The sequence below is a fragment of the Miniopterus natalensis genome, chromosome 14 (assembly GCF_054644295.1).
Source record: "Miniopterus natalensis isolate mMinNat1 chromosome 14, mMinNat1.hap1, whole genome shotgun sequence".
Classification (NCBI taxonomy): domain Eukaryota; kingdom Metazoa; phylum Chordata; class Mammalia; order Chiroptera; family Miniopteridae; genus Miniopterus; species Miniopterus natalensis.
The window spans coordinates 34,691,144-34,705,773 of NC_142094.1; the positions used below are offsets into that span (position 1 = coordinate 34,691,144).

Sequence of the window (14,630 nt, forward strand, 5' to 3'; positions counted from 1 at the left end):
AAAGTTGTAGCACAGCCCCTTGAATATAGGAGGTGGCCCATAAATGTTTCTTTTTGAACGTACATTCCTTGAGCATGCAGAATGCCTGGCACATTGAGTGAAAGGTCAACACAGAAGAAGATTTTAATGAGTATTACTGCGCACTCACCATGCTCAGAGCTCACAGAAGCAGGCAGAGCGTCCTGAGTCACTTCCCAGGGAACAGAGTAGACACAGTAAACATTGAATGGATAGCTGGCATTATGTCCCCTTCTTCTGCCAAGTACCTTTATTGAACTAAAGATTTAGCAAATTGCCCTTTTAGAAGATGCAGCATTTTACAGAAGGAAAAAATGTCTCAGAACACATACACTACCCCAAGAATCTTTAAGGAAGATGTTATTTACCTACGTGGAGTTCTTTGTTTCTACCCTGTGACAGGCACAACGAGTTTGATTTCATCTCAGGAACCCGCATGAGGAAGCTGGCCCGGGAAGGAGAGAACCCCCCGGATGGCTTCATGGCCCCCAAAGCATGGAAAGTCCTGACAGATTATTACAGGTCCCTGGAGAAGAGCAACTAAATGCCCTCAGCTCCAGTTTCTCTCTCACGTGCTACCTGATTCCTTTTTCTGTTTGCGTAATTAGATGCTTTGAATCCAATTGTTTCTCAATGACTGATTTTAGTGTTTTATAATGAGGTAAAAATTGTGTATAAAATTTAAAGCCAACTTCAATGTATACAAAAAAAAGTCAAACTGAAGACCAAATCTTAGCAGGTAAAGGGAATACTGTCGTCATTTTAGAATGAAATTAATTGCATTGTCTACTGCATCTGAGCAGGTAGGTCTTAGATTTCTTAAAGCTTTGACCACATGTCTAGTTTACTTGCCAAAAAGTAAAGCATATTTTCCAGCTTAACTTTCACCAACCTACACTCTCCCAATGTCACACACCAGAATAAAATAAATCAGAAAGGGCAGCTTCTTCTATACACCTGACAAAAAATAAATAAAATGCCTTACCCTGAATGGGGTGTGGCTCACATCAGGTTCTTCCTAATATTTCTCTTCATGCTCTATACAGCCCTACTGCCCAGTCTCCTAGATGCTGAAGTAGGACCTGGCTAGCGAATGTGTGAAAATGTGAATTTACTCTCAGAGATCTATACAACCTACTCCTGCCACTAAAATGATATTACCTAATAAGAGAAGTCTCAATGCACTTCTGTGACTAATATAACTCCAGTTAAACGATGTTGTCATTAAATAGCGTAGAGTGCTTTGATGAAAGACTTCTACCCAGGGCCGTCTGGCAATACTGTGGAAAGTTAGTTTTCCTCCTCTTGGCTGTAGTCATTGTGTCCTACAAAGAGGCTGTGCCTTTAGACTGCAGCAGCTGCAGCTACAACCGAAAACCATTCACGCCATCAGACTGGTGAGCTACTGGGACTGGAAGACACCGCAGAAAGCATCGGCTCCAACCCTGTCGCCTGACAGGTGACCAAACTAAGATGAAGCACGAGCACATGCGTGGTGAGCTGCTGGGCATGGCAGCGAAAACACAAAATCGGCATAATTAGGAAGGACTGGTGGCACTGAACGAGCACCCAGGCCAGGTGACTCCCAGTGTGAGCTGGGTCTACACCATGTGACACAGGAACTGGGCCTGATTCCCCTCAAATGTATATTGAAGCTCCTTGAATGGAGGGCACTTAACAAAGCAGTCTCCTTGGATGCTGAAAGGTCCAGTTTTTAAAACTCAGCTGATTGCCCAGCCGGGCGTGGCTCAGCGGTTGAGCATCGACCAGGATCCAGGAGATCGTGGTTTGATTCCCCTCAGGGCACATGCCCGGGTTGTGGGCTTGATCCCCAGTCGGGGGCGTGCAGGAGGCAGCCAGCCGATCAATGATGACTCTCTCATCATTGATGTTTCTCTCTCTCTCCCTCTCCCTTCCTCTCTCTAAAATCAATAAAGATATTTTAAAAATTTCTAAAACTCAGCTGATTTTTGCAGTTGAAAACAAAAAACTTTTTCCAAAGATGTATTGCTGGTTCTGAGACACTCGACTTCTCTGATGGCTTTACTTCCTGGGAGGCAATCTTTTGGACTTTATGGGTAATTCCGTATGCTAAGATATATATGAAGAAACAATACCTTTTGTACATTGGTCTCTCTGGAAGAGACGAACTGGAAAGAAAATACTGTGATTTTAAAATATTGTTTTTTTTTAAAAATGCTAATCTTAGCTCATGAAAGTTCTTTTGAGAATAATGTACAATGGCCACAGCAAAGTGTAACTGTCTTTAATAATAGAGTGCCTATACTCATTAATCAGAGGTACTTGCACTGCCTTTTTTAAAAACAGCGTATTTATTAAAAACATGAGACACAGGATGTAGTGCCTTAACCCTATATTTTGTGATTTTTAAATATATTTAAAACTGCTCTTCTGCTCTAGTATCACACAGTCCAAATGACTATTTGTATGTACAACTGATGCTTGTCCTGATTTTAATAAATTTCTCTAAATGAAGGCTGAACCTTGTCTGCTTGTGACACTGAGTGTGGGTTGACCACGTGACTGCTGAGGGCTGTGTGACTTCATATAATTGGAAAGAGTAGCAACTCCCTTTCAGACCATAATTACCAGGCCGTTTGCCCTTACCCATGTCATTTCAAGAACTGCTCTGGCTGTGAATGACAAGCCCTACAGTGGTATTTTCAGAGGGGACTGAGGTCTTTAGGGACCTCACCCCAGGATTTCATTGTCTGAGGATCTGATTTTTTTGTTTTTATAACTTGTTCCCTTTTCCAACGTGCCTGCGGGGTTGGAAGCAGCTGTGTTTCTTTTCCCAGTAACTCCCACACCTTTACTACCTTCAGCAATTGCTACTTTCAGTGGCCTTCAGGAAGACCTGCACTTTGATTTTCTTCCTGCTTGAGTCCCCTGCCTCCTTTCTGTCCTGAAGTTTTAATGAAAATCACTGCTGCTGGTCCTCGCTCCAAATAAAACTGGTGTAGTGGCCAGCTCAAAGCCCCCACGTGGTGCCCCTCCCTTTCTCCCAGGCTCCTTCCTCCCCCTCCTAGTGACTATTATTCGGACAATGAAGACATAAGTGGTGCTGAGGGAGTGTGCCAAACTGTACTGGGCGGGTGAAGAAATCTCGGAAAGGCATGTGTAAGTCATTCGGTCAGATATTGCCAGACTCATAACTATACCAACACTTGTATCAGGCCACAGGATTTCTTTCCAACCCATATTCCCTGCAAGAAACAAACCTTGGCTACTTGAGTACAGACACGTCTGTTTTTCCATCTTCCTCCTTTCTATTACCTTTTAGGTCGAGCCCCGGTAGGTAACCAGGAAATTAGATGGTCACCAGATCAATCAATTGTTCTTATGTCTAAAGGTTTGAAGGAACAATAATGCAGCTTTTGCCTGAGGTTTTGAATGATACAGGTTCTAATATTTAAGCATATCCCCATTTCCAAAAACGGATCAATTATCAAGAATTGACTATATAACTATTGAAAGAGTAACCACTTATTTTTTCTTTCCCCTAGCATGAATTTAATTCTTTGGTCAATATTAACCATAATGTATTGGTCCACTCCTAATACACATTAACCACATAATGAAAGTGATATACAAGCCATTCACTAATAGACACTGCAAAGAACTACCTAATTTCTTTGCTTATAATTGTATTGAAAGTATTTCTAAAAATAAATGGGTCACTGGCTAGTTTGGACATTTTAGTTTGATACAGAAAAACCAAGACAAAATAAAAATAATGCTTTTCCATCTCCAGTCGGGGTGCATGCTCAGGGTGTGCGCAGGAGACAGCCAATCAATATCTGCCCCCCCCCCGCCCCGGTCGTCTCCCTTCCTCTCTCTCTAAAATCAATAAAAATATTTTAAAAATAATAATAGTTTTATTACCTTCAAATATATAAGCAACAAACTGGTGGACACAGCTCTTTCAATGTCATATATATATTTGCAATTGCTGGCATCAAAAATACTTCATTTGGTAAACTTAAATATGGTTGGTTGGTTTCAGAAGTTTAAACTTGCTCTGCACCTATTTTACTAAAATATGTGAAAGTTCTTGTAAACTGGTATATATTATAAGAACTTATGGGTGAAGATCTTGATTTATGCTTACTGCATAACCCTGCTTTCCATAAGTAGTTGAAAGGTCAAGTTCAGCTCAGCGAAAGTGGAAATAATAATAGACTGTTTTCACGTAAACAAATCCAACACTGATGTGGTATTTTGAACTAGTCAAAAGAATGGCCTCCATAAGTGTGTTCACTAAGAACCTACATTCATGGAAGAAATTAATTCCATTAATCACTATGGAGGTTATTTCCCCTATCCTATCTTCAAATCATAAAAATAATTATATAAAGTACCATATCTTTGGATATTCAAGGTCAACAACCAAAGGAAAACTTACAGCTCCAACAGAGCCCAGGAAATGGAGTGTCTATGATTTGCCTACCCCATGGCGCGTTTTATAATTGGGCCTATTAAAACAAGTCCACTTACCAAGGCCGACACCCCTCAGTAGCTAAAAAAGCCACCCACTTTAGAAGTCCTGATGATCAGGTCAGTATTGTTAAGGGCCCTACATCTGTCTATCAATGTGGCCAGTGTGCTGTTTAGTGAAAAGCACATCTATTTCAATATTTCCATTGTATAGATAAGAAAATGGAGCTCAGAATCAGAGATGACTTGTGTAGGACATGATAACCTACAGCCATATTCACCTCCTAGCTTCCATAACATTTTCATGGTTCTTAAAACAACCCCAGAAGGTACACATTATGATTCCTATTTACAGATAAGGGAACAGGTGCCCACAGAAGAAAAGAGATTTTGCCTAAGGTTACACTGCCATATGTAATAAAAGTTCCACAGCCGGGATCGAAACCTATAATGCTGAAAATGAACTTTACATGACTTATAATAAATACCTGTACAATTCCTTCTGCTAGAATGTAGAAGGATGGGAAAGACCTTCACTCCCATAGTAACAAGAAAAATCCAGAAAAAATAAAATAATACTTTTTCTACGAGGCTAGCAAACAGTGGATGCAAGGAATTTTTTCCCAACTTTCTTTCAGGGAGAAATAAGCCCTTCAAAGTTGAGCAGGCAACCTTGGTACTTTTTCATATGAGGGCAGACTCCTGAGTCTGGACATAGTACTCAGAAGGGCAGGCCAGGCTAGATGGAGACTTCGCAGGGGAGAATCCAGCCAACACTCAAGACAATAGTGATTGAAACCTGGAAACATTCAAAAACAACCTGCCAGGTTAGACAGTCCCCCTTCCCTGGATTTTGCAGAGAAAATGACAGAAGAGGCCTGGAAGTCTTGTGCATTCTTGTGGTGGCTGGATGCCAGAAACCCGTCAGAACTGAAACCAAAGAACCACAAACATATAAACCTGCAGCCCAAATCCCTTCCAGCTCAAACACTGCTAAGATCAAAGGCACCTGCGGGGGGTGGGGTGGGGGGGTGGAGTCAGCCCAGTCCGCGCAATCTTATTAAATAAAGCTACAGTCCAGAGCCAGCCTAACTGGACTCTAGAAGGAAGGGGGACAATCAGTCCTTCACCCTGCCTATCAGAGGGAAGAGCTTACTGGCCCTGTAAATAAAACAAAAACCAGTATTATGCTTCAGTCTCCACTGTCCTTTTTTATACCCACTACCTGGAACAATATATAGTACAAGTTAAAAAGTGATCACCTAGCTAGAGTTGGGCACACCATCAAGAGCTCATGGCACTGGATCGAGCAGACGCTGGCACCCTGTCCACACACGGCTCATACTTCAGCACGCCCACTTGAGTTACAATACTGCCTTCATTTAGCATAAGCTAGGGCTTCATGTGACCAGCTGGCCATGTGTCATTTTTTTGTGCACCCAGCCACCTTTTCCCACAATACTGTTTCCTCTGGATGAAATACAGCTCTCCTTTTGCATTTAGTCTTGATGAGTCAGTAAATCCAGATATTTGCTCTCAAACCATTTAAGCCAAAGGAGTTCCTGGAAGATCATTCTCTCAAAAGCTCCAGGACTGCCAGGGGTGACTGCTGACCTGGGTTTGCACTCCCAGGACTTTGAATCCTGAATAAATGGTTGGGAATTCATTTAATTCAGTGGAGGAATAAAAGCAAGATTTTTATACGATACCTGATTTTTTAAAAAAACACCTTCTGGAACTTTCTGAGTTTCTATGCTAAGCCCAATTCTTTAGCTTCCCTTTTATCTTATGAACTCCCTATATCCTTCAAGTAAATTCTTATTGCTTAAGTCAGCTAGAGTTGCCCTCTTGCAATAGAACCCTAAATGGTACCCAACACTATGGCCCAACAGACGATGCTTATCTCCCTCGGACATATCTGTGAAAGACTGACGCTGGATGATATATTATCATCCCGTGTCGGTATCTCGGTCATTCTTAGATTTTTGGAAGTTAGGGAGGCATATACCATTGTGTTCTATTTCAGTTCCAAGCTCTGCATGCCGGCAATTATTTCAATATGTTTGGCTCGAGTTTTAAAGCTAAGCTGTCACGATTCACAAACCTGTCCTTGGTGTCCACATAGGCAATCACATCCACTGGAGTTGTATTTCAAAGCACAAAAGCTCACAACTAAAAATGTTCTCAAGCAGATTTATAACTATAAATATTAGACAATCACAAAAATATACTCCCAGTTCAGTGTTTTGGTAATGAGAACTTTATGAGCTGTTAAGTTACAATAGTGCAAATTTTACCAGTGTTACTGAGGATATTCTTTTTATACTTATTGCTAAATGGTTTCTTTTAAGTTTGATCTCATTTGCATCTGGTGTGCTATACATCCGCTCAATACAGATTCATGAACATGTCTTAGAATTTTCACCTGCAAGTGTAAGGAGAGCTTTAACTTTTGAGACAGTAGGGGAACTCTATCTTTGATGACTAAATCGACAGCAGATACAATAATGAGGTCCCTCTAGAAATTTGTGTCAGCTCTAAAGGAAATGATTTGATGGCTTTACTTGGGCTTCTAGCTAGTGCTGAGGTTTTAGTCATGCAGGATATATGCTCAGAGTACCAGAATTCTATTCGATATCCTGATACTGACCTTAAGAGAAGCTAAAAAGAGAATTCTAAAATATACATCATTCATTTTCTTTATCCAAAAGAAAATTATAACATTTGTCCACAAACAACACAAATCTAGTAAAAAAAAAATTCTTATCAGTGGCAGAAGCTGCCATTTTTATACAGGCCCACTCAAGGCTGCAGACATCCCCATCTAACACCAAATCTAGTAGTATTTATAGCTACTAATGTTAGGCTATCATGGCCCATATAGAATACTTAGGTCATCCCAACCCAGCTCTTGATAGCATGGCAAATTCTGGGTCACCCTGCAAGTAGGGGTGAGGGTTGAATGAGATAGAAAGGAAAGAAGTCATAAAGGAGATGAATTGATTCAAATATTGCGGTACTAAACTCTCCTTTTTAAAAGGCCTGGGAAAAGTTTGAGACACACCAGACTCATCAGAAGTCCTCCGACAATGAGGCTTTTAAAGAAACATCACACAGGTGTTCCACTTCCATCCCAATCCTCTATTGGAGTATAGGTTTGGGGATAGTGGAAACGATTTAAGCATGGAGAATGCTCAAAATCTGAGCCTGGTCACCAGATACATGCACCAGTGTGTAACAGTAATACAGTAATGTGGTGGCTATCACATTACCTGTGCCAGGCACCTGTGCTGAGTGCCTTGCGCGCATTCTTTCACGATACAGCCCTAAAGGTGGGTGCCACTGTCACTGCAGTTTAGAAATGAGAAATGCAGGCTCAAAGAAGTTAGGTAACCAGTCCAAGGACAGTTAATTAATGGGGAGCCTGGATTTAAACTTAGACACTCTAACTCTAGATCCAGTGCTCTTAACGATACCCAAAATGCAATACCTTAGAACCTGGACTCCAACTACACATGTCAAATGCATGCCTACATCAGAAAGATAGGTTATGTAACACTAAATGTTCTTTAGAAGTATAAAGTAGTTTCTTCAATTCCACTTCTGGGTATCTATCCAAATAAAACAAAAACACTAATTTGAAAAGATATCTGCACCCCTATGTTCACTGCAGCATTGTTCACAACAGCCAAGATATAGAAGCAACGTAAGCGTCTCCTGACTGATGGATAAAGATGTGGTACACACACACACACGGAATTTCACTTGCCCATAAAAGAGAATGAAATCTTGGATGGGCCTAGAGCGCATTATGCAAAGTTCAAATAAGGCAGACAAAGATTAAAAACCATACTATTTCACTTACACGCAGAATCTAAAAGACAAAACAAGTGAACAAACGAGAGATTGATGGATGTAGAGAACAAAACAATGTTTGCCAGAGGAGAGGGGGAGGAGGTGAAGGGGAATACGAGCCACAGACTTCCAGTTATAAGATAAATAAGTTAAGGAATGTAATGCACAGCACAAGGAAATGCAGACTATTGTAGTCACTTGTACGGGGACAGACGGTTACTGGATGTATCGTGATCAATTCATAAGGTTATATAAATGTTGTACACCTGAAATACTCATAATACTGCATCTCAACTATATTTTAATAAAAACAAATGAAAAGAAGGCCTTTCCCAACATTTATCACGTAGGGAAGATGCATATTCTGTCAGAAACAGTAAGAAAATAATGACAAAGTTTCCTCAACTGCACTCAGATGCCTCGATGAGCCATATGGGGTCGGGGTATTTCTCTAACTTCATGCGATGACTAAAACCATGATAAATTTGGTAACTTCTACTACTGGATATTCTGAATTTGAGAGGATAAAAAGGTAGGAGACATAAGAAAAAATGTATCAGTCCTTATTTTTTATCAATATGTCATCAGATTAAAATGATTACTAAAATTCATACTAAAACAAAAATAATGATTAGATACTGGTATGTATACTCTAAGTGTGAATGCCACACAGCAAGATAGAAACAGCCCAAGGGCAGGTTTTATAAACCAAAACCACCCCAGAAAATTTTACATAACTGAAAAAGACCAAGGCTTAAGTAGAGAAAAATCAATTAAGAGGGACCTCTTTATTACACATTTATAAAATAATAGTATAATTATTAAAAATGGAGACTATATTTTTTTGGTATCTTGTGTTTTGCATTCAATGATCTTCACAATTTTTCAAAACTTGATTTTTGTTATCCAAGTGTTCTCCCCCAACCTCTACCCCACCCACCAAAGCACAACTGAAGAACAAACTATTCAACAGGTTCTAGTGAGGGGCTTATTATCAAAGAATTAATCCAATAACTCACAAATAAAGATTGAGCATTTTCAGAGAAATACAAACAAAACAAAGACACAGAGAGCGTAATTTCATTTCCTGATGATCCAGGGGCACCTCAGTGTCATAGTGTGCCACGTTCCTCATGCTGTGTGTTTAAGTGACAATAAGAGAATTCTAGTTAGTGAAATTGTGGACAAAAGAAAGTTTCACCGACATGTAGTGCACACAGCATCAAGTGACTTCAGATACAATGTAGGAATTTTGATGTGTATATTTGTACTACCTAGGTAGGGTATTTTTAACACATTTAGTAACAGCTACTTGTTTTAAATTATCATTTTATTTTTGATGACCAAATTATATTTGACCGTAAATAAAGAACACATAACTTTAAAATAACATTAGAAAACCATGGTTACAACAGAACTATGTAACATTAAATGAAGAAAGGGAAAGTCACATACATGTATTGTATGGCACTGAGGTTTTTCAAAGCCACTCTTTCTAATGGCTTTCAATCACCTTTACATATATCAATTTTTAAATGTCTCTACTCAGTATGCTTGCGGAAGGGTGAAATCAGTGTTGATCACACAAGCGCATGGAAACCATTCAATGCTGATCTCTGAACAACTATTATTATTATCCTGACAACCATAATAATTGAGCCACAACGAAGTATTCAAATGAAGCTGACTTCAACTATTCAACTGCAGAGAACGCTCATCTTAAAAAAAAGCTGAAACAAGTGACAACTGGAAATGGCTGAATCACTGTACCTTTTAGACACAACCTTCAATCTTAGTTTCACTATACAGAGCATTTGGTACTTTTTGATTCAGTAGTTGGGGTAAAAAAAGTTTCTGTATTCAAACATATCTACAGAAGAATGTCAATATAAAATGTGTGAATATATACATTTAATACACACACACTCACATATCTAGACAGCAGCACTTAACCACATCCCCATTTCTCACTAATGACTCAGTGAATCACCTGTTACTTTAAGACCAGCTTAGATGCTATAAGGCTGCAACATATGGCTAAAAAGGTCAAACACAAGCACCCACACGCAGGCTGGATTAAACTGTTCCTCCTCATGATTTCTGACAAGTGGTAATACCATTTATATAACAACTATATCTCAATAACTTAGAATTCAGAGTATAAAACCAGTGTCATTCAACTCCCTCACTGTTTAAAGAACACTCTCCCTTCATTCTATTTCCCTAATGATAACAGAGCACACCAAACCAGGTTGCACTGACTGGTACACATGACCTTTACTCTTAATCTAAACAAACATGTGTTAAAACATTCTGAAATGCTGCATCCTTCGATTTCTTCATCTTTTCAATTGCCCGATGCAGGTCCTGTTGTTGCACAGGCCGAATTTCATCTTCGTCATGGCTAAAATGCAAACAAAACCAACGAATGTTCAAATAACTTTAGAATACATCTCCCTAAAATATTTTACCATGATTAAAAAATAAAATTCCTATCCAAGACCCCAAAGACAACCACAATTAACGCTTAATGTGAACTCTTCCAGGAATTATCTATACATATACAAATCTTAAGGAGATTTTTAAAAAGCACTGACTGCTAAGAGGTAGGAAGCTAAAAATGGTCGGCTATAAATATTAGAGCTGTGGTAACTAAAATCAGATACTGAAGTATCTAAGTACAGAATATCACCATATGGTGAAAATGTTACACAAAGGTGTGTCATTCTACCGAAGTGGAAATATTAATTCCAATCAAGGAGTCAAGTGTTTATTGCCATGAAACTGAAATTAAAATGTAGCTTTTCTCTATGTATACTTACGTATGTTTAGCTTTTGATGAACTGAAAATAAAATGATTTGCTATTAATAAAAACCAACTAATCTGAGTCCTCCCCACTTCAACAATAAGAAAAACGAAAGACTGTATATAATGTCTCCTTTGTAATTTATGGACACTTAGGAAAAACCACTTTGGGGAAAAGTTATGATAACCCAAGTCTATTGGTCAGATTTTTCACACTGAAATATAAAATTTTCAGGGCTTTCAGGACAGCAGAAAAACAGGATTTTCATTATTAATGTAATTTTATTTAAGCAAAATTTATTCGTAAGTTGTTTTGTTTTTCCCCTTCTTAATCTTATTTACAAGAATAAAAACCTTCAGAAGGTAGATTGGCTACAGAGGTCAAAAGTATTCCCAACTTTAGCACTAGAGTAGCTGGAGCAATCTGGCAATAAATAAATAAATGGAGATGCCCTCTGCAAGAAAGGGATCAAAGGAACACTAAAGAAAGGTCCAGAACTAGTGCATACCTAGCTAGCGGTAACAGGGCAGCTTTCGAGCAAACCTTTCTACACCAAGAGAAGCTTTTTTCCTATGGCAATGCACTATAAACACAAGAGTACAACAGGTAAATCCAGGTCTCGGAGTGAAAGCTTCAGGGGGATGAGAGAGGGAGACTGAGAAACAAAGGGGCAAGAGATGGAGAACACATTCAACACAAGTCCTCAAAGTACACTAGTTTGCCAGGGTCACAGGATCCTTCGTTAAGGTTGCTAATCTGAACAGGGGTTTGGAAATACAGTGTCATACTGACTAGGGCAAGTAGGCTTTTGGAAAACTTCCCAAGGGGCATGGTTCACCAGGGAGGAGCGACTCCAGTTCAGTAGTATCTTTGTTGGAATAGTTAGTACAAAATTGATTCGCAAGTTCATCATACCCTGAAACTGGTTTCAACTGAAATTTGCTGCAGTAAAAATGGTTTATCTGTTTAGTAAATACATTATTAACAAGTTGCAATCTAGTCCACAGCAAGGCCCACCCATTTACATGTAAAATTCCTGGAAGACAAGGCACTCATTTCCATGTGAAATGAACTTGAGGAATTTAAGATGCAAAGCAACCCAGGAGTACTAGAGGACCTGGTCTTCCTAGTGGAGATGGGCAAACCCAAGTTTCTGTCTGCATTCTGTGCCAACTTCATGGATTTTCAGTATAAATTTAGTTTTTACTTCTACCTCTTCATTCTAGACCCTCCTCAAAACCCCTTCCCACCCCCAATTCATTTTCAGAACTCACCTTTAAAAAAAGACAAGAAATAAACTTGGGGAGATTGTTAATTCCAATTTTCCTCATACTCTATAAGCAGAGTTGGTATTGTAAAGCAAACTAAAAGAAACTAACCTACAAGCTCTAAGAGGATTTGATAATATCAGAGCTCAGCTCTATACACACATACCTTTCCTCTGAGGCAGAACTGACATATTCCCTGACACAGAGGAGGGCAGCATCTCGACACATCTCTTTCAGGTCACTTCCCGAAAAACCATCAGTCTCCTGGGCAACTTCTAACAGGTCCACATGTCTATCCACCTTAGACAGAGATGTATAAAACACACTTAAAAAACAAACAAAATATACTGCAAAGGAGATATCCAAACACTCTTCTTAAAGAATGGTAAGCATATTGGAACAGCATAGAAGGAGAATCATTAGAGTATTTTCAGTTTCCAGAAGGTTTTTTTTGCCCGGCCAGGCATGGCTCAGCGGTTGAGCGTCGACCTGGGATCCAGGCGATTGGGGTTCAATTCCCGGTCAGGGCATATGCCCGGGTTGCAGGCTTGATCAATGCCTCTCTCATCATTGATGTTTCTGTCTCTCTCTCTCTCCCTCTCCTTTCCTCTCTCTGAAATCTATAAAGATATATTTTTAAAAAAGGGTTTTTTTAACCATAAAAGCTTAACATTTGAAATCTAATTTTTATTGTCATTATGACCAAAGAGTGGACTAAGTCTCAGTAGATATATCATGGAGTGACAGTGAAGAAAACATTCAAACAATGTTGGATTCACTTCAGTACTCTCAGAAAGGTCCCGAGTTAACACTTTTCTATAATATAGTCAACATACTTGGCAAACAGCCTACATTATTTAAGTCCCAAGTCCATTACAAAAAGCATATTCCATTGAAACACTCTAACACCCATTTTAACTGTAATGCTTTGGTGTTCTACCTCAGCATTAATTCAGCACTTACTGTCTTGCTCTCCGGCCTAAACTTATATAGTCAAGCCAAAGTGACTGTATGGGCACATAATAGACTTGGGTTAATACAACGTTACCAAACTTACCTATAGATGGAGAAAAATGGCAAGAAAAAAAATGTACCTATAATAATTACCATCGATTAAATGATTGTGTCATTCACTTTACATGTGTTATTCTCATTTAATCCTGTCAGGTAAGTATTCTCATTTTCATTTTCAGAAAACAGTGAGACCTGGAAAGGTTAAATAAATTGCCCAAGGTCACACCATTGGCAGAACCAGGATTTGAACACAATGTAGTAGATAGAGGTCTAGCTATATTTCCCCCCTAACCATCTGTCTTAACATTTACTTTCCCCCACTCATTTGAAATGCCACCCTTACTAGTTACTAAATTCACATTTGTTTTTGTGGAAGACCCAGTGTTTAAGTAAGAAGAGAAAATTTACACAAGGTCAAGAGACTTGGAGGTGAGAGGACATAGGGTCTACTGTCAACTCTGCAACTGCGACCTCACCTGACAGTGTTCTGATTCCTAAAGGAGGGGTTAAATAAAAAGAAATCACGTATTCTTTGATAAAAAGAAAAGTGAACTCAGAAGGTGGGTGTGAGGCAAACAGTAATGATAAGCAAAGAAAATAGTAAACGTATAGATAAATCTAAATAAGTTTTACTATATACACAGTAATAATAATAATTTGGGGTAGAGAAACCATGTAGAACTAAAATGCTAGACAATAAGAAAATGTAATCCACAGGGGGCAGCTACATTAGGCATTCTACAGTCTTAAATTATAGTACTGAAAAGAGGGCAGCCCTATTATTAACTTGAACTTTAAGTATGTATGTCAAAAATTTTTAAGGGTACCACTGAAAGAGAATGTGTAACTTCCGAAGCAGTAGAGAAAGGGGGAAAGAGGAATAAAGAATGTAAGAATACACTAAACACTAAAGAATACAGAGTGGAGAGAACGCAAAGAAAAAGCAGGATGCATGGAAAGAAGTAATGAATCTAAATTTATGAGTAATCAAATGCAAACAGCTTAAACTATGCTGGTGAAAGAAAAGATCAGACTATTAAAAAAACAAAATGTAGCTATCTGAGGTTTATAATAGCCACACCCTGTCAAAAGGGAAAACAGAACAGGCTTAGTGTTACATTTGAAGGAAAAAGGCCAAAGTTGAAAGTAAAAGACTGGAAAATGATATATGAGGCAAATATTAACCAAAAGAAAGCTAATACAGTTCTGT

General features: G+C 38.9%; 2 protein-coding genes across 3 annotated transcripts in view; one reads left to right on the top strand and one right to left on the bottom strand.

The window, feature by feature from the left end:
- PAPSS2 (3'-phosphoadenosine 5'-phosphosulfate synthase 2) overlaps positions 1-2,514 on the top strand; it is a 61,230-nt gene extending 58,716 nt beyond the window's left edge. The window contains exon 12 of the mRNA XM_087824237.1: positions 421-2,514. Within this exon, the coding sequence (XP_087680363.1) occupies positions 421-562 (142 nt within the window). The 3' untranslated portion in view covers positions 563-2,514. The remainder of the gene's footprint in view (positions 1-420) is intronic.
- Positions 2,515-9,643: 7,129 nt separating this feature from the next.
- Positions 9,644-14,630, bottom strand: part of ATAD1 (ATPase family AAA domain containing 1) — a 37,249-nt gene continuing 32,262 nt past the window's right edge. For both annotated transcript variants that reach the window (XM_016220810.2, XM_016220811.2), the window contains exons 9-10: positions 12,573-12,706; positions 9,644-10,735 (exon numbers count right to left, since the gene is read on the bottom strand). In XM_016220810.2, the coding sequence (XP_016076296.2) occupies positions 10,615-10,735; positions 12,573-12,706 (255 nt within the window). In that variant the 3' untranslated portion in view covers positions 9,644-10,614. The remainder of the gene's footprint in view (positions 10,736-12,572; positions 12,707-14,630) is intronic.